This window comes from Chelonia mydas, chromosome 5 (genome assembly GCF_015237465.2).
Source record: "Chelonia mydas isolate rCheMyd1 chromosome 5, rCheMyd1.pri.v2, whole genome shotgun sequence".
Classification (NCBI taxonomy): Eukaryota; Metazoa; Chordata; order Testudines; family Cheloniidae; genus Chelonia; species Chelonia mydas.
In genome coordinates, this window is record NC_051245.2 from 108,640,018 (window position 1) to 108,667,703 (window position 27,686).

Consider the following 27,686-nt stretch of genomic DNA (forward strand, 5'->3'; position numbering starts at 1 on the left):
AGTCTCCCAGCCTCCTCACACCAATGAGCAGAGCTGAGCCAGTACAGGGCAGACCATTAGACCAGTTTGCACCCTCTAAAAAGATCATAGAAGGGACCTTAGGAGGTCATCTAGTCCAACCCCCTGCTCAAAGCAGGATCAATCCCCCATTTTTGCCCCAAATCCCTAAATGGCACCCCCCCAAGGATTGAACTCACAACCCTGGGTTTAGCAGGCCAATGCTCAAACCACTGAGCCATCCCTCCCCCCAAGATGTAACAATTGGTGTTGTTGTGTGCAGTCCTTTAGGGCTCCTTAGGATTAAGTCAGGGCAAACTCCTTTTGACTTCAATGGGGTGTTTTCTCTGAGGAAGGACCACAGGGTCAGGTTTTTAACTTGTTAATTGCCCTGGAACATAGTGCTCAGAGGCTGAGTCTGTAAGAGTTAAAGCAGACTTGATACTTACTTCAAATATATATTTTCCTCTCTCCAGACTAAGATGAGATATTTGGGGAATTTTGCTCATTGTCCTACAGACTTTTGCATGCTGAGGAAGTTGTAACACACCTCTTTTGAGGGAAACAAAAATGAGCAGGCATCCTGTTCCAAAGATTTCCCTTTCTATTCATTTAAAAATAAAAACCCATCACAAGCAAACCACAATGTCTAAGACCAGCCATTGACATGTGTGTTCATCCAAACCTGAAGTCAAGCCACTTCTTGTCAAAAAGGCATTTAATCACATTTGCATTTGCTCTTTGCTTCTTTTTAGTGGTTTTTAGCTCTCTGGCCTGCTATTGTGGTAGTTGTGCAGGAATAACACTAGGAATTATAATAAAGTACATGTGTCTGTAGAATTTCTTTTTTTTTTTTTTCCTCTGCACTAATTTATACATGGAAACTAGTCAAGCAAAATAGTCCATTCCTTTCAGGTTCTCTGGCACTCTACTCTCTATTATCTAACTTGATCTGTCTTGGATGACCATAAGCACAATTAGTCTGTGGAATGAATGTTAAATTCCTTGTTTACAGCTGAATATAGAAAGGCTGACTCTCTCATTTCTCTTCAAGTGCAGATATGTCTCTCTATCACTTGTATGTATACCCATCTGTTTCTACATTTATAGCTGTATAAGGATGGATTTTGCAGCCTCCAAACCTGCACGTGTACACTTTCTATGCATGCTCATTTGTGTGTACAAACTGGCATTTGAACGTTCCAACTGGGTAGTCGCACGCTCAGCTACACAGTTTGTACATACAAGTGCAGTCTTTATTCATGCAAATGGGGTGCATTCAAAACTTTGCACAGTTTGGGCATTTGAAAACCTGGCCAATAAACTCTCAATCTGAATGTTTCACATCTATACACACAACATACAATTTTCTTGATATGAATGGCCAAGTCAACTAAAGTGTGTGTAATATGTCAGTTTCTTGATATGAATGGCCAAGTCAACTAGTAAGTGTGTGTAATATGTCAGTTTCTTGATATCTTGTTCTAGAGTTTCATGTCTAGACTTGCTTTGCTGAACTTTTCCAGATTGCTTTTCCAAGTGTATCATTTACTGTCCCTCCATTAACTGAGGGCAAGGATTTGTGAGAACTGCTGTAATCAGATGAACTGAGTTCGTGGTGGGATTTTGTTCTTTGGGTCCAAATCCCTACACAGGCAAAATGCCCATTGAAATTAATGGGATTTGGACCTGAATAAAGACTATTAGGCTAGCTCAGTGGTGTCACTAGTCTCCTGAGGATTAGGGGCTGGGTTTTTCGGGTGGTTGTATGTCTTTAGCATAATTCTTAGGCCTGGCAAGAGAAAATAAAAAAGGCCAGGCAATAAAACACCCTAGAGAATCTGGAGCCTAGAACATATTCAGCCATAATAATGTTGGTCCGGATGCTGTTTGTTAACTGAATGAACTAGTCAATCAATAATTAACTTAATGGACTAATCAGTTAGTGCAGTGCTTGAACAGTCCACTCACCAGGAGGAAATAAGAAACTTTTTGAGGAGACTTCTACATAATATATGCTTTCATTTAAAAAGTCTCCAGCCTTTAGGGTTGTGAAGATAACCATCCAAATGTGAACCAAGAATATCTGGTGCAGTGCTGTCTATCTGAGACTGCAGACAGCTGCATTGCCTCTGCTGCTGCTCATAGCTGCTTTCTCAAACTGCTGTACAGTCTGTTGGCAGCAGTGAAGCTGATTTTTAAAAAAAAGAAAAATCAGATCAATTTCACTCTGCTATGGCATTGAGCATTAGCAGAGGCCGGCACAGAAACAGAGGTTGAGAGAGGGATGGAGTATCAAGGTCATCCCCATAGCAACAACCAGCAAGCTGATCCGGGGTAGAGTAGTGAAGACAGTTCCCACCAATTGCTGCAACCTGGATGCTCTGGGGCCAGATGGGGAACAGAGCAGCAGAAAGAGAATGTTCCATCTTTCTTTCGGTAGCTAGTCAGAGTTGTGGAGGCAGCCTTCAAATGTATCCAAACGCTAGTAGACAAGTTGGAGTCATCAAAATAGGACTGAGGGACAGCACCCAGCTAGGAATCACAACACCTTCCCCTTTTCTAGCAGTTGTAGAGGAGAGCAGTTAGCTTCTCACATGGCCATCGCCTTGGTCAGTGGGAATCCTCTTTCATATCAGTTGCTGGCTACTAGGTTTAGTCCTTTAGGTTTTAGGTGTCTGGTAACATTTCCAAACTCTGTGTGTGTGGGTGCAAGGATGGGCATGGGGCTGCGTAGGAGGAGAGCGTGATATGGGTTAAGGTAGAAATAAAAGAGTACAATATAGAGAAGATACAGAAAATATGGGGGAGAAGATATAATTTAGGGAAAGTGAGAGTGAGCGGAAAAAAGAATACCGTCCAAGGAGAGAGAAGGAAAAGAAGAAATAGGCAGAGAAGATAAATCATTAAAAGATGCACTCTAATCTATTAGAGGTTCCAGCCCATCTCTGCTTAGTGATAGAGAAAGCTTTGCAAGGGGTAGTTAGTGATGGGCAAGATTTTATTTGGGTGGTTGGTGATGGCCGATTCTTGTCCGAACCTGAATCTTTTGAGATATCGTGCCCTCTCATGGTTTGCTGCCTTCTGACAGGAGTGCCGAGATTTCACTGTATATTAGAGCTTGGGAGATTTGCCATTGAGGTGCTGGGGGCCCAGCAGAGAAACTGCTGCACCTGCTGAGACCTGTATCTTTATCCTTGAAGATAGAGATGTCTTTGGTGGACAGCAGAGAGAGAGAGAGAGAGGATTCTGGAACAAGTCAAGATCTCAGAACAAAATATTTTAATCCGGGATTGGGCTAAAGTTTGGCTAATCCATCCATCCCTAGGAGATGCAACCACACATGAAGGAGTTGGGGGGAGGGGTAGAAGCCTCCTTGTGGAGCAGTGTTAATCATAGTGGAAACTTCTTTTGTGCTGTCTCTCTGCCTGGGTGGGAATTTCACCTTTATGATCAAGACATGATGTTGCAAATATACTTTGATATTTCTGAACATTGGGGTATTACCTGTCCCCATACACACACCCCAGCATCAAGAAGGTAGGCTTTTTTGCTGAGCTGTGTAGGAACTTGGAAGATGTAATGCACATAAGTTCTTACTCCTTGACTTTAACCTTAAGGTTTTGGGTTTGGGAAACCCCAAAAGTTCAAATCAAGCCTCAGCTAAAGGCGCCTAGCATTGCCTAGTTTCTGCTGAAACCCATGAAAAATCTACTGAGTGTCACGTAGTTTCTACCCAAACATATACCCTATTCCAGGTTTTCTCCAAACTCACACAGCAGGCCTGAGGTTTTCCATTTGTAACAAAACCTGAGGCTATGTGTTGCTTTGGACCACACTATGGAAATCTAACATAGCTTCTGTATCTAGTTACCTGTGGAGAAGTAGTTCCATATTCATTCTGTAGGAACACATCCAGAAGAGGATTCTTGTGGGGATTATGTTGTGCTGGAAAGATTTAATGCCATTTAATGGTGCTGCAATGCCATTCTCAAATGCTTCACCTTCCCATCAAGAATGACAGAGAAAACTCTGTATATAGGTGTCATTGCAGTGTCTCCCTTGACTGGACTTGGTTAGTTGGTGTTTAAACATCTGCCCATCTCTATTCAAGCTGCAAATATTATACTTAAAGTAGTAATGCCCAAACTAAGTTCAAATGGACATTTGTAAATGTGGTGCTAGCTGAAAACTGATAGTCAGCTGGTGTAAATCAGTTTGCCTCTCTTCACTTCAATGGAGCTATGCTGATAAATACCAATTTAGGATCTGGGCCTAAGTATCTTCCTAAAATACCTATTTCAAGTGAGCATTTATATGTGTAGCATGTGCATGTAATAGAGGGTATCCATTTTTAAAAAGTGATCATTCACAATTACCATGATTTGTATTTATTTGATTGTGAATCGTCTTATTGTGGAGACATTTTATTTCACAGAACAATTTGTATGTAAATTGGGGGTTCATTATAACCTGAACTTCATAGGCCTCCCTGCAATCCATTGAAACAATCTGGAACTTTCCTTCTATTTCACTGTCCAATGGAGTTTCACCATATCAGACTTCACTGTACCCAGATTGTGCTGCATTTCTCAGAAATGGATAAACACTTTTATTTCCTTTTAAACACACTGGTTAGAATTTCCTTTCACATGTGAGCAGCCTCTCTCGCCTGCCAGATATAGACGTTGTCCCAATTTCTTGTAAAAATAACTAAAATAGTTGTGGTGAAATCGGAAGGCATTATGGACGGGTGACCGGGGAAAAAGGAGAGAAAGCCGTGTATGTAGCATGTGAGATTTATTCTTCTTATGAGGCAAGCATCTGCAGAACTCTCTCTAATAGTTTCACCACCTGTGAATTATTTGGATACATCTCATAAGCGGGTTCCTTTTTCTATTTGCGTAGAGAAATAAGTGGTATATACACTGATTCTACAGTACATTAATTTTCACACAGTTTCCATTTTCATCTTCATTGGTTTTACTGAATTTCTTTTAAGGCTTCAACTGTTTCTTAGAATGGTGCTCTGGGCTTTTTGCCTTTCTGAGCTTTCCTTTACAGCAAGTTCAACAGAGGGTGTCAGGGCAGAGGGGTGGGGGTATGTGATAAAGTAAGACATCCTAGAATAAATTCCAAGAACACGAAAGAAATGAGACAGGAAATTATATGCAACATATAATAAATTTAAACTGTCCCATAAAATAAATATAAGTCATTTTGCTTCCACACGAAGGTACCGTAGGGGTGTCAGATTTCCCCTCCCAACTTAGTTGGATATAATTTTCATTTCCATTTGAAGTCTGCCAGAGTATTGTTCAAAACCTGTGCTGCATCAATAGAACCAGAAATGAAAAGGAATAAAGGAAGCAATAAGGACTCCTACTGCTCTGGTACTGAAATGAGAGTAGAGAATCTTATTTATTTATTCATTTATTTATTTAAATCTCTTTCTTTCATCCAACTGTTAAAACCATCTGTCATTGAGGGCTAATATAACTGTCTGATATGCATGCCGCACCCTGCCTTTCTTTTTCATTTCATTGTGTGGGTGGGTTATGATTATAATTGTACTTTGGATGTGACATTTTCATAGTTACTGTAACTTTCAAAAAAAAAAAAAAGAGAGGAAAATTTCAAGTCAGAATGATATCAACAATGTGTTGCTTAAAGATCTAGCCCAGGCAGCGATTTTCAAAGACTAAATAGTTGAGCTAGTGATTTAAAAGAGGGAAGGGGGGTGGAAACTTCTTACCAAAGATTTATATCAAAAGTAAGTAGAACACATAGGAGAACAGTTCCTTATGAAAAACATTTTGACTCCAATGTGTGGATATGTCACTTTTTTTGAGAGCGAGTGCGCGAGCCGTGCAAATATGTATTTTTCCACATGTGATATCAGAGGGAACTCGTAAGGGCAGCTATAATTTAAATCCCGGTAATTTATGTGTGTGTTACCTCTCTCTTTCTATGTTGTTCAATTTAAAAAAAAAAAAACCCTGCTGCTCATAGCAAACCTTGCTTTGCTTGGTGTATATATAAACTAATAATGAGATAAGGTGTATTTTCCATCTTTAAAAAAATTACACACACCAATATGAGGTCAACATACCTATATTTTACAATGATTTAAGAGGAAAAAAATGTGGTAGACAAACTTCAAGATTTATATTAGTTCCTTTGTGTTCTGTATGCATCCCCCTCCCTTTTTTTTATATTTTAATTCTGATGCGGGAACTTGCGCTTAGCTCATGCATTTTTTTTTTTATTTCTCTTTATTTTTTAAATAAACACATGCCTTTCCCTTTTTTGGCTCTGGTAGGGCTAAAGTTCTGAACCCTCTGAATGGCCCATCGTCATTAAAATAAATACAAATATGAGTCCATGAGGTAACTGTGAGAGATGGGAGACGCTCAAAAGATTGGGAGGTTTGATTTATTTTGGATAAGCCCCCAAATTGTGGCTGCTTATCTGAAATTATACAAATCTTTGGAGATCTCTCTCCCCACTCCAAAACATTTTCCACCTACTGTCCAGAGATTGTCTCCCTATTTCCCTTCCATCCTATTGTAACACCCACTTACTCAGTGTAGCACTCTATTTTCAGCTGAGGCAGTACAGACTCATGCTTTTAGATCCCGAGATCTCAGGTTCTGCAGTTGATGACTCATGTGGGGTGGAGGGTGTTACAGATAGTAGCCCATATAGGGCTTTGAGTTGGGTGAACCTATAAAGCTCAGGATGAGTTTCCCCAGCCAGGCAGAAGTGTATAACTCTCACCCTCTCAGTGTGATATTCTGTATCCCTCTAGGGATGGCTGAGCCGCAGATAAAAGTTGATGAGTCTGCTACACTTTTATTCCCTGGTTTTCCACTCTTTCTGCCAACCATCAACCAGCCTCCATGTGATCACCCTTCTTTTACAGCCATACCTGTTTACTCAAGTCTTGAATTCCACCTCATGGACTTGTGACCTGATCTTCTACTTCTTATATTACCTGGAAAGCAGATTCCACAGCCTTCACTCTCCCTTTCAAATTTAATATCTAATCAGAGGCCTTCCCAGGATGTATTGTGCACTTCTGATATGGAAGGCATAGAGTATGCAAGACTAGCACTTGAGGCCTGGTGTGCTTTCCTCTCTCTGTCACCTCTCTTCAGCCTCTCTGCTCCCTGGCACAGTGCAACTCTCCACTGTAGCTTGTTACTAGTTGCACCTTCCCAGTGTGTGGTGTCCATGTTGAAAGTTTTCAAGTCCCTCTTGCAAACATCCTTGAACCTAAGCCTAGGTCAGCCTACTGGTCTCTCAAGTTCCCTATGCATGAGATCCTTTAGAATGCATCCGTCATCTATCCCGCACAGATAACCAAGCCAATGGAGACATCTGTTTGAGAACAGGGATTAGACTTGGCAATTTTGATTTCTCAGGTACTTTGGTATCAAGAACTTTGGTTTTGCACTTGATATTTAGAATACAATGAAGGCAGTGGATCTGGAAGGTGGTGTTTAGCATCCACTCACGCATGCTGTAGGTGGTCCAGGTCTTGCCACCATACAGTAGCATGCTCAGAACACACATCTGGTAAATCCACATCTCAACTGTTCAGTGTTAATTTTCTGTTATCCCATACGTGCTCTGTCAGTTGACTGACTGACTGGCCACCTTTCCAATGTGAGAATTGAGCTCATCATCTAGAGATAAGTTATTCAATGCAGTTGATCCCAGATAGCAAAACTTTGTCCTAGTGTGGTCTAGCTATTGAAACTTCTGGTGCAGTCAACACAGCTTGTGCCATAATCATTGCCTTCTTTAGATTGATGGGTAGTCCAAATTCATCACAAGCTAGCACAAAGCTACTGCATATTTGCTTGAGCTCCTCTTCACAGTGTGTGATGAGCACTTCATCGTCTGGGAAAAGAAGTTCTCTTATCTGCAGGTGTCTGACTTTGCTTTTTGTCTTTAGACACGAAGAGTTTTCCATCTGATCTTGTATAGAGATGAACACGTTCGATGCTAGATGGAAAATGTATGACACAGCAGCACAGAGAAGAATATACCAAAGTGTGTTTCTGCCAAAACACATCCCTATTTGACACCACTTCAGATTTCAAAGCTGTCAGATTGGTCACTGTTTATATTGGGCTAGCTTTCATGCCATTGTGGAAGGATCAAAGCAGACTGAGGAGGATTTGGGGGGCAACCAATTCTCTCTAGCAATTAAAAAAGACCCTTTCTGCTGACCAGGTCAAAAGCCTGTTTAAGATCTGTGAAGGCCATGTAGAGAGGTTTTCCTTGTTCTTGACACTTTTCTTGCAGTTGCCTCAGTGTGAAGACCATGCTGATAGTTGATCTAGTGTGGAGCCTGAGGATCGCATTTAGTGCTGCTTCAGAAACAGTGGTTTCACGTGAATTGAGTTTATGATGACGTTCCACTCAGCATTGCATCTGTTTGCTTGTATCAATAATGTTGTCTCCTTTAAGAGATTTGAGTGGGGCAGTCTTCTTGGTTGAGGCACCTGTTCATTTCTTGATTCCATCATACATCTTACATCTCCTTTCTCAAAGGACGTTTGTGTCTTCTCGCACAAACAGGTTGAGCCAGTGTGACTGAATGTATTGCCTTGCTGTTCATGGTAATGTGCTCATAGTCACTCTGAAGTTAGCATGTGTCTCAGGAGTGGGATTCATTGTGTGTTGGTGCCGTGCTGTGCATTTTGCTTCAATAACTGGAAGTATTTCTTCAGGATATGCTGCAAACCAGTCTTTATCTTGTAAAGTCTTTTTACCAAAAAAAAGGTTGCACCTAGATGGATATTCATTCTGAGTGTGTTCCATGCTGCATCAGCGTTCAGAGGAGGTGCAATCAATGGCATAGCTTCCCTGAGATTCATAGTGAATTGGTAATACCTTCTTTAGTCATCTTTTGTGTTGAAGTTAATGTATGGGCAACTTCTTTGTTTGGCATGATGAAATATCCATGATGAAAGTCTTATTTTGCAGCACACAAGCACATGGTCTGTGCAATAGTCTACACTGTGAAAAACAGTGAGTATGGGGAACATCCTGTATATTTTTTTTTATGGGTGACAAATCCATTTGCTGCCAATGTCCAGATCTAGGGTTTCTCCATGAGACCGTCCAGTGGTGAACCCCTTGGAATTAGGTTCTGATAATGTGGGTGCAGAGCTCCAGTAATCTTTGCCCATTATAAGCCATTTTTCCTGCTTCACAATGGCAACATCCTGTGATCTGAGCTGACTCTAGCACTGAAATCTCCCAGTAGATAGATTTGATCACCCAGTGGTAGCTTACTGACAGTGCTGCTAGAACAAGTCCTTCTCTTGAGAGATGGAGGAAAGTGGTGAGACATATATACTGATGACGGCAAAACCACCTGTTGTAGATATTCTTAGTGATATGATACATTCTGATGTTGCAATGGGACATTCAACCATGGATGCTAATGCGTTTTGGACTGCAAAACCCACCTTGTGTTCGAAGTCTTGTTTGCTTTTTCCACACCAGAAGGTGTAATGCATCTTGCATCAACAGCCTGTGTCAGCTAGTCTGGTTTCAGAGAGAGCAGTTACACTGATGTCAAGCTTCTTCAGCTCTCTGTTGGTGATGGTGTCATTGATCTCCTCTAGAACATTTGACATACTAATGAGAAACCTTTTGGCATTTATGCCTAGGCAGAAAAAAAATAAGGAGGGTAGAGGCTTGCCTTCAGACCAAAGCCCTCCCCTGAACCCTCAGCAATACGGACTGTGCCCAAAAGGTTGGAGACCACAATGTTTGGAAGCCAGCACAGTTGCAGCAGACATTGTAGGGCACAACTGACTTGCAGGGCTAACTGCCTGATGTTTTCTCCAGAGCTGACTTAGTTCAGGATTTTCCTCCCCTATCCTTTGTTCAGTCAAGAACTAGTTGTAAGATAGCAATGCCAGATGGAGTTATTCCTCTGTGGATATTGTTTTTCATTCCAATGGGTGTCTGGGATACTGCACATCATTCAACGAGTGGCGAGGGTCCTAGTTTAGTTGTGGAGCACCCAACCTGTGGCAGGTTATAAACAGTTATGTGGTACCAGTAGCAGGCCTTACATGCCTGATCTGCCCTGTGCATATTTAAGTCTCTGAGAATTACCCACATCTTCTGTGCTACTTACAGTTAATTGAGTTGCCCGTTGTTGTTGTTCTCATTGTTGTTCCTCTTTCCGCTTGTCTCTGTCCTTTGGCTGTGAGCTTCTTGGAGCAGCTTCCCTTCTTGAGTTTTTGCAAAGCACCTAGCACCTAGCTCTACCATAAACAATAATTAATTTACTCTTTACCCTGCCTTTCTATGCTCCTTCTTTGCCTCTCCCTTCCTCCCCAGTGTCGCCAAAATGGAATATGAACCCAAAAGGCTGGAGTTTAAGGTAAACTTCTGAACCCGGCAATGTTTGGATGGGTTCAGAATTCTGCAAAAATGATTTCACCCATACTGAAACTGAACCAGTCCAAGCCTTAAAAACAGTTCTGATTCATTTAGAAAAAAAGGCTGACATTGAGCCAGCTTGTACTCTTCTCTCTATTGGATCACCCATGTCTGGTGTTTACACTTGTGAAGAATGAGTAAAATACAGGAGAGTATTGTAACTTTCATCTGTGTGAGAGTTCGCTCTCTCTTAGGTCTGGTCTACACTACAGGGTTAGGTCAAATTTAGCCGCATTAGGTCGATTTAAAAATGACTGCGTCCACACAACCAACCCTATTCCGTCGACCTAAAGAGCTCTTAAAATCAACTTCTGTACTGCTCCCCGGTGAGGAGTAGCACTAAAATCGACCTTGCTGGGTTGAATTTGGGGTAGTGCGGATGCAAATCGATGGTACCGGCCTCCAGGAGCTATCTCAGAGTGCTCCATTGTGACTGCTCTGGACAGCACTTTGAACTCCGATGCACTAGCCAGGTAGACAGGAAAAGCCCCAGCAACTTTTGAATTTCATTTCCTGTTTGGTCAGCGTGGCGAACTAAGCAGCACAGGTGACCATGCAGTCCCCCCAGAATCGTAGAGCGTAGAATGTTTCTACACTCCCCCATCATCTCTGTCCCTGAGGTCATCGCAGATTAGAAGGCAAAAAAAATGCACTCGCAATGACATGTTTTCCGAGCTCATGCAGTCCTCCCACACTGATAGGGCACAGCTTAATGCATGGAGGCATTAAGTGGCAGAGGCCAGGAAAGAATTAAGTGAGCACAAAGAGCGGAGGCAGGACGCGATGCTGAGGCTAATGGGGGAGCAAACGGACATGATGAAGCATCTGTTGGAGCTGCAGGAAAGCCAACGAGCACAGACCCCCACTGCATCCATTGTATAACCGCCTGCCATCCTCCCAAAGTTCCATATCCTCCTCATCCAGACGCCCAAGAATGCGGCTCCGGGGCACCCAGCCACTCCACTCCAGAGGATGGCCCAAGGAACAGAAGGCTGTCCTTCAAACAGTTTGATTTTTAGTGTGGCTACAATAAGTAATGTGGCCTTGTCCTTCCCTCCTCCCCCACCCCACCCAGGCTACCTTGTCCATTTTCTCTCTCTTTTTTTTTTTTAATTAATCAAGAAAGAATGCATGGTTTCAAAACAATAGTTACTTTATTTCGAAGGGCGGAGAGTGGTTGGCTTACAGGGAATTACAATCAACAAAGGGGGCAGGTTTGCATCAAGGAGAAACACACACAACTGTTGCACCGAAGCCTGGCCAGTCATGAAACTGGTTTTCAAAGCCTCTCTGATGCACAGCACGCCTAGCTGTGCTCTTCTAATCACCCTGGTATCTGGCTGCTCAAAATCGGATGCGATTTGCCTCAACCTCCCATCCCACCATAAACGTCTTCCCCTTTACTCACAGATATTATGGAGCAAGCAGCAATAACAATGGGAATGTTGGTTGCGCTGAGGTCTGACCTAGTCAGTAAACAATGCCAGCGAGCTTTTAAACATCCAAAGGCAAATTCTACCACCATTCTGCACTTGCTCAGCCTATAGTTGAACTGCTCCTTACTACTGTCCAGACTTCATGAGCCATGGGAGCAAGGGGTAGGCTGGGGTAGGTGCGACCGCGTGGTGCTGCCAGCTGAGAGAGCAGCCTGAGGCAGAAGCCTCCAGCTCGCATGATATTCCAAGCAGGACTGATTCTCCATGAGACAAAACTTAAAAAAGAGAATGACCTGGAATCTCTGGCTCCCATTCAGTGCTCTAAGAGGAGAATGGCCATGTCTGTCCAGGCGCCCCTGATTGACCTCACCGAGGTCTGCCAGGAGACGTACGATGTCTATCAGTCCTACTGTACCATCTGCCACGAAGGCAAGGAACTGCTGCTGTGCAGCAATGCAGTACCGCATCTGCCAGCAGCACCCAGGAGACGTACAGTGACGGCGGGCTCCATGCTTGCCGTGGTATGGCGTCTGCACGGGTAACCCAGGAAAAAAGGTGCGAAATGATTGTCTGCCGTTGCTTTCACAGAGGGAAGGAGGGAGGGCGGCCCGACGACTTGTACCCAAAACCACCCGCGACAATGTTTTTGCCCCATCAGGCATTGGGAGCTTAACCCATAATTCCAATGGGCAGCGGAGACTGCGGGAACTGTGGGATAGCTATCCACAGTACACTGCTCTGTAAGTTGATGCTATCCACGGTAGTGGGGACTCACTTCGCTGACTTAATATGCTTAGTGCGGACATACACAATCGACTGTATAAAATCAGTTTCTAAAAATCGACTTCTATAAAATTGACCTAATTTCATAGTGTAGACATACCCTTATTCTCACTTGTGTTGCCCCACTGGTGTTTATTTTTACATGGTTAAGCGGAATGAGAGTGTGACTGATTTTATAAGGCATTGTTATAACATATTACGGTGAGCATAGCGTGCCACATATTGAGGTAATACAGTGTCCGCGCCATACTCTGCCAATCTCCCAACCTCCCTCTTTTCCCACCCCCCCCCCCCCCAGCTTGGCTCCTGCTCTTTAAAGGGGAACAAGTGAGAGCACCTTTGGCATGCTTCTCCTGGGATACGAACACCAGTCCAGCTGTGGGAAATGGTTGTCTGGCTCTTAAAGAAAGCTTTTTTTTTCTTTTTAATTATTGCTGTGAACTAGTGCATGCATTATAAACCATGAAGGGATACAATTTGTGAAGTGCTGTGTGGCCGTATTGCCACGTGGCACATGTTCAGGCAATGGGAGTCTCATGAGGCTAAGCCAATGGGCATGACATGGACCATGTGCTCCCTTCAGCCACCTCCCATTAAATATTGTTCTGCATATTGAGCTGCTGAATAAGTAGAGGAAGTAAGTGTGTCCATCCATTCTTATGGTTAGTCATCCTGTGTTAAGGACACTGATGCTCAGAGGGTGACTTCGGTCTTAATACAGGCTAAGGACAGGAGTGCAGGGGAGGGGACATTGCACCCCAGTTGCCCTCACAACGATTCCTTAGGAAAGCTAGTATAACCGGAGGGTGGAATATCTTTTCCATGGAGCTCTTTCCTCCCCCCATGGGAGTTCTGGAGTAGCTGCAGCCAGAGGAAGCCCCTGATATCACAACTCCATTGGACCTCCACTGCCAGGAGCTTGGAGCTGGTGCAGGTCTGCCAAGTTTTTCTACTGGGGGAAGGGGGAATCTCTGTCCCACATTAACACAAAGAGAATAGTCAAGAGAGACTTTTTTGCCCAGGGATTCTCATGGAGATTTCCTCCGCTGAGTTGCCTCTCCCTGTTTTGCAGGAGGGATGATCCAAACAAATTATAATAAAGAATAAAATAAAAATCTAGAAATAACTAGGCATCTTCTGTTTAGAAATTTTTAACACATTCATAGTATAGAACAAACTCAGTCCTCTTAAAAAATGGGCTTATAGGACAAGGCACCAGCACAAAATAGCCAGCTGTCCCTTGCACCCCCAGCACATGCCCTCCATGCCTCTGCCCTGGAGCCTCTCTTGTGGATCAGAGAGAGCTCACTGGGGGTGTCCTGTGCCAGGATATTCCACAGGGCGGACTTGTGATCCCTTTGCCTGAGTTAAGCTGATGCAAAAGGGGACACAGTTGAGAAGTGGATTTTCCAGGCTGAATGGCTGCTGAGTTGTAGTGCACTGAACTAGTGCTGCATCAGCGGCACATTGGCAGATGGGAGGAAACTACAGCTGACCATGAAGTGGAAGACCCACAAGGCAAGCAGACTATGATGACTTCTATCTCTAAGAAATGACACCCTTCACTGTTACTGTCAACATTACCCTTTCCTTCCATGGTACTTGCCAGAAAACTAAGAGCTTTCAGGGGTTTGTGTATTTTTCTAAGCAGCAAAATCCTTTTGATTAGGCAATACACAGTAAATCATGCCTCCTCCAACAGAGTTGTTGTCATGAAACAACCCCACGTGTGGGCTGCTAACCACAACAGTGGACAGCTAACTCTTTACTTTTTAAAGTAAAACTTCTGTGCAAGCAAAACTCCCTTTGTGTTCAGTAACTTTGTACGTGCAAGGAGCCCAAGATCAAGCTCTTACAGTTTGTGCGGCTCTCTTGAAAGTTGGCGGGCTAGCAGCAATGAAGACTGGAGTCTTCTATTTTGCCTTAGAAGAGGAACGGTAGGGGTAACAGCAATTCAAGCAACCTCACGCCACCTTCCCAATGTTCTTCCATCCTGACCTGAAGGAAGCACCTCTAAGGTAAGAGGCTAGTTCAGTCTTCACACCCATTCAGTCCTTGCAACTCCACTGAGATTGCCATCAGAGGGTCACCCGTTGTGGTGGTGGTTTCCATGAAATGGGCATGTGTCCACAAGAAGCTGGACTGAGACCACTAATGCATTTCACAGAAGAGCCTGGTGATTCTTGATAACCATTATGCTCCCTGCTACGATGAGATATGAGAATGGTAACATATTTTAGTACAGCTGATGTACCTCAATACTGTGGTACTGTATCAGACAGTGTACAACTCTTTGTGCCTAAATATATTAAACATATGCTCTGGTCACTAGAAACACTGTTAGAATATTTGATTTGTGAGATTTCCAGAGATAATAGCCAAGGAAGTTCCAACCACTAGTCAGAAATGCCTTAGCAGCTAACATTTTGTTTGACAGTAATTATCAATATTAATTTATCTGGCTGTGAAGTTATCTTCTAGCTTTGCCTTCTGTCAAAAAACAGATTTCCAAGCAATTTCCTAGAAGAGCTTTAATCCAGTTGTCACCTTGGATGGAATGCAAGAAGGATGCACAATATTTTGCAAGTGAAAATTTGTAAAACCTATATTTACACTGGGGGAAATTGTGAATTTTTTATTCCTTAAAAAGGGATGAAGTCACTATTCCTGTCTCCTGACATTATGCACCTAGCTAAGCCCTGCATGCAGTTACTTCTTGACACACTAGAGACAGCATCGTTTTACTGTAGCAAATTCTTGACCTGTCAGACATACCTGAAGAAGAAGAAACACCAACAATAGCAAAAGAGAGAGAATACATAACCTGGCAGAAACCCAGGTAGGGGTATAACTGTGTGTGTCGGGAGGGAGGGAGGGCTTTATATAGAGAAAATATTATTTTCTATTACTGGCTTCATTTCTGCAGTAGCAAAAGACAAGTTTGGGCAATGGCCTTCAGTGCTGTCACTGACATATCACCATATCCCCAAACTGGGGCTGTGATAAGAACCAGATGATCTGAATTTCCTAACCAAAACCAGCAGCAAATATCATCTAGGAAATAGCTGTGACTCCGATTCCATATCAGCATCCTCATCCGTCAGTGGGTTAATGGCATTTTCAATGGGCTGTGTTACTGGTTCATCTCTAGAACTCGCTGGCTGCTTGGAGGATATGACTCCAGCTGCAATTTACTGGAGGAGGAGGAAAATCTGAACCTTTGGAACTGGTGGAGGAGCTAAACTTATGTGATCTACGTTTGCATGTGGTAGTCTTTGTTTGACACGAGCAAATAGTTGGTTTCAATAAGGAGGCTCACATTCCAAACAGAATTTTCAATTGAATTCCAGTATGTGAACAATTCATTTATTTTCTTAGGGACAGACTTCTTTTATAGAGCTTAGAATATAAATTGAGGTCTTGCTCCCCATCCCATTCTCCCGTCGCATATATGCTCATGCATGTTCTCTCTCTCTCTCTCTCTCTCTCTCTCTCTCTCTCTCTCTCTCTGAAGAAACATGGTTCTCTCACCGTGGACATAGCTGCTGTAACTCAAGAGGTGTGACATTTGGGTTGTATCACATACTATTCCCAAATGGTTTAAATGACTACTACGTGCTGTGTATTAGGGGAGGGAAGACCTGTTGTTCTGCAAATAACATGAAAACCTGAAGACTGTAATAAACAACGCTGATTGTTAAACAATGAAGATGGGGTTTTCTGAGAAGCCTAAGGGAGACCCTGAAGTACCTCATGGCACCCAGCTCCCACTGAGTTTATTGTGATTGGGTTCCTACCTCCTTTAGACTCCTTTGAAAAACCCAGTCTATTTATTTATCTGTTAGGCAAAGGTTTTGTACAGCCCTCTAGTTTAAAACCTGATTCTCCTTTGTAAGGCTCTGGGACCAGAAGCCCTGTGCATTCACCACTCTTTATGTATGTGCCTGATTCTTCCAGCTTTCATAATCAATAGTGATGGGGATTTCTCTGACGACTCAAAGATTTTTCAGTTTTCACTTTCCTTTCTTCTGGCGGGGGTCTGTTGCTATGTCACATGGTAGTTGCAGGATCAGTCCTAGGTGAAGTGTATGTTAAGGCAATGAGGTACAAGGAAAGATTTGCTTTCAGTTATTCCTGGCCGTTTTTTAACGCTTGTCATTCGTAACCATATTGTTGGGAATTTCTTACATGAGGTGATATTTCTGCAGTTGATATCTCAGCTGTTGGGACAAATAATAGAAATGACTGTAGACAAATCAGTGGATGGCTAAAAGCGAGATCAAACTGAGTCCTGCTTATGACTGCCAGCGTGAAGAAAACCCTTCTGATCTCAATGGAAACATATAATGAGCCGTGCCCAGAGTCTGCATTCTGGGCAATTGGCATTTAGTGCTATTTAGAGAAACATCAACCTGAAGGAAAGCAACCAATGTCTTATAAAGACTTTTCCAAGAAGGAAATAAGTGTTAGTTGAAGGGAGCTTCAGATGGTGGTAGAATTTCTCAGCTGCTCTGGCGTGGTATAGTCCTGCTTCTTCTCATCTGCTAAAGAATTCTATGGTAATGGTTGAAATATTACAAAAGTGTATAGTAGCATAACTAGAATGTTCTGGGCTAACAATGTAGAGGCTGTTTTTTTTTAATATGCATTCTTCAGTTTAGTCAAATCTGCTTTCTAGAATCATTGACTATGTGGGACTGAAATGATTTTCCTTGCGGTATAAGTTTTTGTCTTAAATCTGTACTGTACAGTAAATCCTTAAGTGTTAATGCCATAAACCAAAAAAGAAAATAGATTCAACTGGATTAAACATGTTGTATGTTTATATTCCAGGCTCTTCAAATTTGCAATAAACAAATGATTTTAGATTTCAAATGGTTTTTAAGGCAATGCTAGGATTTCAGTCTCAAATGCATAGTTCAGAGGAGGGAAATTCACTTTACTTTAACATTAAACATGGATTGAGTTGAAATGAACTATGTTTATTCCACTTGTTAAAAGAAAACTTGGAGCCTGTTCCAGCTTGAGATCACATGCTTTCTGGGAATATATAGGTCTTATAACAAATCTTGGAATGCAAATAACCGGCACATGGCTCTCTTCTGGGTGGGTGTGCAATTTATTTCAGAGAAATTTGGACCCTTCGCATGTCTAGTTGGGCTGCTTGTAACTTGTGATGAGGTAAGAGTCCTCAGTTATGTGGCTTCACCTTGTAACCCTGTTTATCTGCTCTTCAGACAGGACTTATTACCAATGCTGAATAATTAGCACATGTATCTGTATGCAATTTGAAGATATTTGTTTCTTTGAAAAATAGAAACAAGCAGCACACAATTTTGTTTTATGAAGCCGGTAGCCAGAAAACAGCCAGTTGAAATAACCTCAGTAAACTGGCTTCCAGCTATTCTGATCTCCCATGTAAAAGCTAATAATATTGCATCGAGGGGATGGAATGCATATGGGAATCTATTGCATGTGTGATCTTTTGCAGCTGGGGGGAAGATTGGCTATAGTCAAGAGTTTAATCCCTTATACTTATGTTAATTGCTGCATTTATGCCAAGCAATTATAGGGTTGATTCAAAATTAAGTTGAGCTGCATTTTCATGAAGGTGAGAAAGAGAGAATAGAATTTAGTGTGACTAATCAATATAATACACACAATGGTTGGATCCAATATTCTCTCTCACTAAATTAATTCATTCTATTTTTTACAGCTGGTGGATCCGAAGCAAAACAATATAGTCCTGCATGGTCACAGTGGTTTAAACATGATTCAATTACCCATATAAATTAGAACCTGCTCTTAAGAAAGCTGCATCTGGGGAAGAAAGTACTGCACCTGTTTAAGAAACATTTCTAGTACCCATGCCGTGCAGCAGAGTTGAAATAGAGACTGGCCACATCCTCAAAACCACCACACAATTTGGCATGACGGGCAACCTTAGCATGGGAGAGGTCCGGTAATGGAGTAGGAGGGTCACAATTGAGGTGCTTTAGTAGACCTGCATGATAAAAGTTTGCCCACTGTATGCCTCTGGTTCAATCCAATGATCCCTCAGTCACTAGATTCACTTGCATATCTCTTAAAGAAGATCCAAACCAAGTCATTTACTCATCACATTCTCTTTTGCACTCCACCTTACAAATTGTGCTGGGGCCTGCTTGCAGCCTATAATTTTAAAGTCTGATCCATTTAAAGTCCATTAAACATAATAGGGGAGTTTTTGCATTGACTTCAGTGGGCTTTGGATCAGGCCCTTAATACCCTCTTGAAAGGGGTATATCAGGAGGATCTGGTATCATGAGAATTGTGTCAAGTGGATAGAGGTGGCTTCAGAATTGAAAAGGCGAATATATCCAGCTCAGTTTACTTGGGGGGGCAGAGCTCTACACACGTGTATATTTCAAAATGTATACTCTAATTTAAAAAAAACAAACTGTTATGCCTCTAAGAATACGTGAGCAATAGTGCCAGGAATGCAGCACCAGTGCCATTGCAAGGGTCCAGCAGACAATGATGTTATATGGCTTGTCTGTCAGCCCTGCGCCTTAGCCTCACCACTTACTCAGGGCTTTCTTTAAAAATAAACAGCTGTGTTCAGTGCTGCTGCCGGAGAGTAACAACTTGCTTTTTCACCCATATATATGTGACTCATTTTCCAAGACTGGGCAAGATAAAAGACAAGTACAGAGATGCGAAGAAAAATTGGCTTGATTGCTGCCCTGAAAATCTTAATTTTTCTTAACAGTTGCCAGTTTATGGCCTGGCTCTGATCTCACACTGGTTTAACACCATTGACTTCCACAGGGTAACTGCTGATTCACATCAGTATCAGTGAAAGTGGAATCAGGCCTTTGGAGTGAATATAACAATACGATTTGATTATCACTTCAACCTGTGACGTCTAAGTATTTTGACATGAACTAAATTGTTAGTCAAGTGCATTCCCATATACCTCATTCATGTAACTGAGGGGAAAAGTGAGCCTTCAAAACTTAAGTATTTTTTAAAAAATTTACTTGTTACTTTTTTCTGAAAGGGGCTCTTCAGAAGGCATCAGAGAACTAGAAAACATCTATCCTTTATTAATCAATTTAGCCCTTCAGTGCCTTTGGAGATTGCAGATTAACTGTGTTCCTAGAGAAGCAACACCTGAATTGCATATGGATGTTTGTGGCAATAAAACTAAAAGGAATGCCTTGAAAAAAGGTGTAATGCTTTCCTATGTGCTCTGCAGCACAGCATGCATAGGGTTAATCAATAATTTCCCAAAGTGTAAGCTACCTCTAAATTTTCTTAACACATGTCAAAGTAATAAGGGGTCTTATTGTAAGACACTTGTAGCAACAACTTCTTAAAGGAAAACAAATGCAGAAACCACTATGTAACCAATAGAATAAAGTAGGAAGAATAGAGACCCATCAATTAATGTGAACTCATACTGTAATATAGTGGGGAGTTTAATAGTGTACTGATCATTGTGAAAATCAGACATTTCTGTAATGTTCATCTATTTAATATCGTGAATTAACACAGACGTAGGAACACACTCTCTCACACGCACGAACAGAGTACCAAATTCATCTTCGTATAAATGGGTGCAACTCCATTGAAGGCAGTTTGCTTTTCAGTTTTCATTTCCCCCACGTTTTGTTAAGTACATACAATGTACCACTAAGTCATGGCAAATTGTTTGTACTCAAGTAACTAATATGAGAGGGGTTACACTAACACCAAAGTTAAGCCTCTGGGCATGCCCATGTAATCTAGATGTGTCCAGATGCTTGAGCAGAGCCAGCTGAGCTCAATGTTGGGGCATTGTGTAAAAGTGTTGTCTTCTCTTCAGCCAGCCTTGGTGCTGGGTGCTTACCCTGTATAATATGTGACTGTGAGAACGTATGCTACAGCACACCCTGCCATCTCTGATAGGATTAGAAAATTCCCATTTTAGAACATTCCCTCAGTAGTAAAAGTTAGGATAAATAATAAACTCTTGGTTCCTGCATTACAAATACAAACAATGGTACCTTTACACTGAATAACACATTTCTCACACTGTAAGACCCAGGTGGTTGACAGTTTTAAAGACTGAGGGCAGCAGGCATAATGCCCAACTCAGTGGATATTGAGGGTTTGAATTTGGATCTAGGTCTAGGGCTGTGATATGTTCTAAGTCTGTTCTGAAGAGACATATATGTAACTGTTCACTGCCCCAGATCAGTCCGTACTTTCTCTTCTTCCTGTGAATAACACTGGAGTCTTTGCCAGGTTTCAGATTTCATTACAAAAGTTGTACATATCTCTGTTTATGGTGATTGATTGATTTCTATGTTGATCTGTCTCTGCTTCTGAGAAGAATCCCTGCAGATTTACAGGTTCCCAGACTGCTATACCAGTGGTTAGTAATGATGCTTAAAATGGTCCTCCACAAAAGCTTTCCCCCTATTTTTGTTCATTCCTCTAGTCTGTTCTAAATAAAATAAAAATGCAGCATTCTTTAGGGACGGCCCAAAGTGCAATGAGCCAGTTTTTCAATGCATACTTTAGTTGTCCTCCATTTGTACACATATACTTTACAAGCCCAATCACCTGCTCAGATTATGGAATTTCTCCTCGAAAAACCAATTGTCCAAATGAGCTTTGTTTTCTTCTTTTCTAGTGCAGCAAAAATATTCATATGAATAACCCCGAATTTTTTTCTTCTGCCCTACTGACAGTCCCCTTCCCCACAAGCACAGAAAATGCCCGATCTCACTGCTGTATAAAATGCTCTTTCATATTAATCCTCCCCTGTCTTGAGGCTGGGGTGGAATGTGAACACTAAAACGATGAAATCAGGTACCTTAAACACCATCTACTGCGAACACCACATTAATCCCAAGCAGTTAGGAATTTCAGCAAAACAGCTTTTTGCAGGGTCTGCTAAGGCCTGCAGCAGATCTGATATGCAGAAAGGCTAAGTGAATTACAGTAAGATTTATTTAAAACAATTTTTTCTTCACTAATCTCCTGGGTTATGTGGTGTTGTTTTTTCTCTTCTAGAGTTCCAGAACAGCTCGATCTGAAGAAGACCGAGATACACTGTGGGATGCCTGGGGTTCATGGAGCGAATGTTCACGCACTTGTGGAGGAGGGGCTTCCTATTCACTCAGACGCTGCCTGAGCAGCAAGTAAGTTGATAAATGCTTTTATCTTAGCAGTGGGAGAACGCAACATGCTGACATGTCACAGCATAAAGAGCAGTGGATGTGCTGGATGGTGCTGAAATTTCAGCCTCAGTGGAAGAAGGTTGCATATTTTTTTTAACTCAGGCGACCAGCTAGCAGGTTTGATAGTCCACTAAACCATTTAAAATATGAAACCCAGAGAGGAACCAAACTCTTCTGCACAGTACTGTACCCTGCCAGCTACTGAGAAGTGAAACTCCCATGCACCATCTGTGTTTGAGTGGTAATCCTTTTCACACCCACATCCTGGACTGGAGCTAATTCTCCAGGTTTAGCACCCTGAAACCTTTCACTACATAGAGATTGTAAATGCATCACATAGACACAAAATAATATATTGGGCTGTATAAGTGAGAATGATAACAGCACTACAGATGGTATTCTTCAAATTTACCAGAGTTCCCTAAAGACAGTTCATGCAATAAAGTCTCCTTCCATCACAGGATATGATAAAATTACCAAATAGTTCTGAGAGGCAGCATGCACCAGTAGTCAGGACACCTGGCTGAGAGATGGAAGACCTGGGTTCTATTCCTGCTATTGATATGCTGTGGGACCTTGGGGAAATCACTTAACCTATCTGTACCTCAGTTTCCCATTCTGTAAAGTGTAGATGAAAGCACTTTGTACTATTGATAAGCATTATTTCTGAAATATTTCCAGTAAGTATTATTTACATCTACTCAAGTCAATATAGCCCTCATAAGCCAAGCCTATGTGATAGGTATAAATAGGCATCTGCTAGAGAAGGATATGAAGAAAAACTCCAGCTGTAACTTTTGTGGCTTAAAACTTCTCTCTGACACCTTTTATATTGTAGCATATGAACATAATATAATTTTCCATCCTGCATATGTTTACTTTCACATACCGATGAAATTAAAATGTAATAAATCAAGAAAAGCATTCTCTGAACATGTTGCATAGGTCTGATATTACAACACGTAACACTGCTTAGCAAAGACATGAGGTGGCATAAGACATTGCATCACAAGACAAAAATAAAACATTGTGTGTTTTAGCATCAGAACTAGACAGCACAGAGACTAGAGCTGACTCTCCTGGTACCTGTAATTATAGAATCACAGAATATTGGGGTTGGAAGGGACCTCAGGAGGTCATCTAGTCCAACCCTCTGCTCAAAGCAGGACCAATCCCCAACTAAATCATCCCAGCCAGGGCTTTGTCAAGCCTGACCTTAAAAACTTCTAAGGAAGGAGATTCCACCACCTTTCTAGGTAACGCATTCCAGTGTTTCACCACCCTCCTAGTGAAAAAGTTTTTCCTAATATCCAACCTAAACCTTCCCCACTGCAACTTGAGACCATTACTCCTCGTTCTGTCATCAGCTACCACTGAGAACAGTCTAGATCCATCCTCTTTGGAACCCCCTTTCAGGTAGTTGAAAGCAGCTTTCAAATCCCCCCTCATTCTTCTCTTCTGCAGACTAAACAATCCCAGTTCCCTCAGCCTCTCCTCATAAGTCATGTCTTCCAGTCCCCTAATCATTTTTGTTCCCCTCTGCTGGACTCTTTCCAATTTTTCCACATCCTTTTTATAGTTGTGGGGCCCAAAACTGGACACAGTACTCCAGATGAGGCCTCACCAATGTCGAATAGAGGGGGACAATCACATCCCTTGATCTGCTGGCAGTGCCCCTACTTATACAGCCCAAAATGCCATTGGCCTTCTTGGCAACAAGGGCACACTGTTGACTCACATCCAGCTTCTCATCCACTGTAACCCCTAAGTCCTTTTCTGCAGAACTGCTGCCGAGCCATTCGGTCCCTAGTCTGTAGCGGTGCATGGGATTCTTCCATCCTAAGTGCAGGACTCTGCATTTGTCCTTGTTGAACCTCATCAGATTTCTTTTGGCCCAATCCTCTAATTTATCTAGGTCCCTTTGTATCCTATCCCTACCCTCAAGCGTATCTACCACTCCTCCCAGTTTAGTGTCATCTGCAAATTTGCTGAGGGTGCAGTCCATGCCACCCTCCAGATCAGTGTTTCCCAAACTTGGCACACTGCTTGTTCAGGGAAAGCCCCTGGCAGGCCAGGCCGGTTTGTTTACCTGCCACATCTGCAGGTTCGGCCAATTGCGGCTCCCACTGGCCACGGTTCAGTGTGCCCAGCTAATGGGGGCTGCGGGAAGTGGAGGGGTTCGAGGGACGTACCGGCCACCGCTTCCTGCAGCCACCATTGGCGAGGCACAGCGAACCGCGGCCAGTGGGAGCCGCGATAGGCTGAACAAACCGGTGAACAAACCGGCCGGGCCCGCCAGGGGCTTTCCCTGCACAAGCTGCATCCCAAGTTTGGGAAACACTGCTCCAGATCATTAATGAAGATATTGAACAAAACCGGCCCCAGGACTGACCCTTGGGGCACTCCGCTTGATACCAGCTGCCAACTAGACATGGAGCCATTGATCACTACCCGTTGACCCCAACGATCTTGACTGTTGATTACTAGGTTGATGCGTAGAGTGCTCTGTTTGATAAGGGAGTGTCCCATGAAGTCAAAGAGAAAACTGTACATTTCCATTCCCTCCCTGGGTAAAAGTGCCAATGGATTGTTCTGCTTCTATACTGGGAGCCAAATTCTTGTCCCTGTGCAAAGCCACAGCTCATAGGCTTTCCTCAGGAGATCCACTCAGGAGATGCTCGGATGGGAACTTTCTCTACCCAACCATACTTCGGAGTCACAGTGACTCTCAAGCATGCAGGACATCAAGAATGCTATTGAGTCCAGCGTAAGGTAGCATCTGTTACATGCCACATGTCCCTTATGTGGGGATTAATGTCTGGCAAGAGGATCTTTGTAATGTCTGGGCCTCCTGGCCACATCTCTGTCCCCCGCCCCACCCAGCTACCTTCAGTGTTGTGATAGAGGGAGGAGCAGTGATCAATGTTCCATAGTGCACAAGGGTGTGTGGAATCCACCTATGCAGCCTCCTGTCCCAGTGGGTCTGCTGCTCTTCACGTCCTTGTGTCTACATAAGGAGAAGGAAGAAGGCAGAATCAGAGAGTGTCTATGGAATAAACTCATAAATCAGTTCCGTTTGTCTTTAATACAGTAGCTTTTCACTGCCCCGTTCATACAGAATCTATTCTTTCTGCCTTATGAAACCGGATGAGAGCTTGTGTCCAATCAGAGATTGATATCCATATTTTTAATGTGGAATGCAGGGGGTTATTATGTGACCAACTTCTGCTAGCCGGTAACAATAAATTGTAAACAGTAAAATTTGACCCTGAACTAGCACGGTCATAAATGCAGAACTGTTTTTCCTTTTTTTCTGGTTTGTATGCAGTTCCAAATTTAAAAAGTGTTAAATGATTAATTTTTGTGCTGGGCAAGCATTTTACAATTAAAAAAAAAAAAGGCCGTTGGGGCGTAAGGGAGGGAGGAAAGAAACACACCCAAACATTGGGGATTTTGAAATAAACCCCTAAATATATGACAGTTGACAACCTGGCAAGACTATATGAAGAAATACCTGAGTGAATATGTGTGGAACATTGCTTAATACATTTGATCACGTTACAGAAATGTACATGATATAGAGAACTGTACAACAAATCAAATTAAAAGGAGGAAGCTAGAAATTTTTTAACAAATCAAAAATTGGCAGGTTAGCTCAGTGTTGTGGAACAAAGCAACCCACAAAGCAAACCTAAAGATTTCTTCTCCTGTGAGGAATGTTCATGGTATGTGATGGCTCCCAGAACAGCAAGGGAAAACAGAGAGGGAGCCCATCTTGTCAGCTTTGAAGCTATGCAAAAAATATTTGCTCCATTTTTAAACAAAATGCAGCTGACTAACTGAAATCAATTTCTTTCCAACCTGCAGTTGCCAATGTTCTGATTAGTATCACAGTGCTCCTGCTATTTGTTAGGTCCAGTACTGCTTTGCTGTTAAGCCTTTGTGGCAATTGTGCAAGAACGAAGTGTTAGCTTGAAATTCTGTTTTCAGATCCCTGTGGAAGACCCTAATTCTGACATTCTGATGCTCTTACATTCAGCAAACTCCAATTAACGTCAATGTTTGCATAAGTCAATAAAATAACATAATGGGTACGTAGGACATAATTCTCCTCTCTGAGCTGCCTGGTTTATCTCCAAACTAATATTCTGCATGTGCAGAGCTACTTTTGATACCAGTGGGATATAAATACACGTATTATAGGAGGAGCAGAATACTGGAGTTGAGCTCTGGTGTAAGGTTTTTGGTGGTTAAGTAAGATATAATTAATTAGTAATGCAGCCACTTCCTTTTGAAAACATGGTTTTAAATATAATGGCTAAATTCTGGTCTCAGTTATATGGTTACAACCTTAGTAAAGTCAGTGAGGCTTGCACATGTGTAAATGAGAGAAGAATTTGGCCAAATATATATTATTATATTGTATGAGCAGAAAAGAGAGGGAAAATAATATCCTCAAAAACAAAAGGGCTATGCTGTACTGCTTCTAACACTTCTTACAAAATGAAAAGGAGAAATCATGAGAAGATGTGGATTTTGAGCTCTCTGTCACCTCTCCCCCCCCCAATTGTATTTTGCATGTACAGTACATTTAAGAGGTGGGACCCAGTTGTGTGATCCTTATTTGCGTGTGTTGCAGTGGACAGCCCATTGGGCTGCCAGTCAGGGGAGCTGCGTTCTAATCTTGGCTCTGCGACTTTTGGGCAAGTCACTTTGCCTCTCTGTGTCTCTGTTTCCTCTCCCACATGTTCAGGCTTGTCTTTTAGACTATAAACTGTTCAGGGCAGGAACTGTCATACAATGCATGTGTGGACAGTGCATAGCACAAGGGGTCCTGATCTCATCTAGGGACTACAGGAACTATTGTAATACCAATAATAATATAACTAAATTAGGAACACAGGCATTGCCAGACTGGTACAGACCCAAGGTCCCTCCAATCCAATATACTGTCTTTGATAGTGGCCAGTGCCAAATGCTTCAGATGAAGGTGTAGGAACTCCCACATGTGATTTAATCTGCTCCATGAAGACATTGTCCTAATCCATAGTAGTTAGATGGATTTAAATCCTGAAGCATGAGGCTTTTAATCCCTTCAAATATTCTTTGTTAGTATTAATTTTTATAACTTTGGATATTCATGTTCTCTGTATCAATGTCTAATACCTCTTAGTAAGATTCAAAGTTATTTGCCTCAACGATGCCCTGCAGCAGCGAGTTCCACAGTCTAATTTTATATGAAGTGAAAAAGTAGTTCTTTTTTTTTTTCAATTTTAAATTGGCTACCTTTTCAGTTTCATTGAATGTCCCCTTATTCTTGTGTTGGGAAACAGGGAGAACAGAAGGTTCCAACCTGCCTTGTCTGTACTGCGACTTGCCATTTGATTAGCAGTTTTATCATCAAAAAATAAGACATCACAATATTAAAATTCATGAGCTATGGAGAAGGGATAACACAGTCTCTGGATCTCATTCTTGAGACTTAAGGTAAAGAGGGTAGGTAAGGCACACTGTATGCCAACAAAATGCCACAAAGTACTTCAATTACAGTACGGTGGCACAAGGCAGTATCAGCAATTGAGACCTGATGAAGGGAGATTCCACACCCCCTGGCACTGTGGGGATGATCTTCGTGCAGTATCTCTATAGGTTTCCTTGAGAGGGAGAGGAAGATTACGCTGACACATGGCAGCCCGGGGAATGTCCAGTGGATCCCCACATTACATGCATCCACTGATCCAACATTCACAGGTATGGGAGAGCAGCAAGTCACATCTGCTGC

General features: G+C 42.3%; 1 protein-coding gene across 7 annotated transcripts in view; it reads left to right on the forward strand.

The window, feature by feature from the left end:
• ADAMTSL1 (ADAMTS like 1) overlaps positions 1-27,686 on the forward strand; it is a 674,175-nt gene that overhangs the window by 407,586 nt on the left and 238,903 nt on the right. For all 7 annotated transcript variants that reach the window (XM_043546994.1, XM_043546995.1, XM_043546996.1 and 4 more), the window contains one exon: positions 21,738-21,865. In XM_043546994.1, the coding sequence (XP_043402929.1) occupies positions 21,738-21,865 (128 nt within the window). The remainder of the gene's footprint in view (positions 1-21,737; positions 21,866-27,686) is intronic.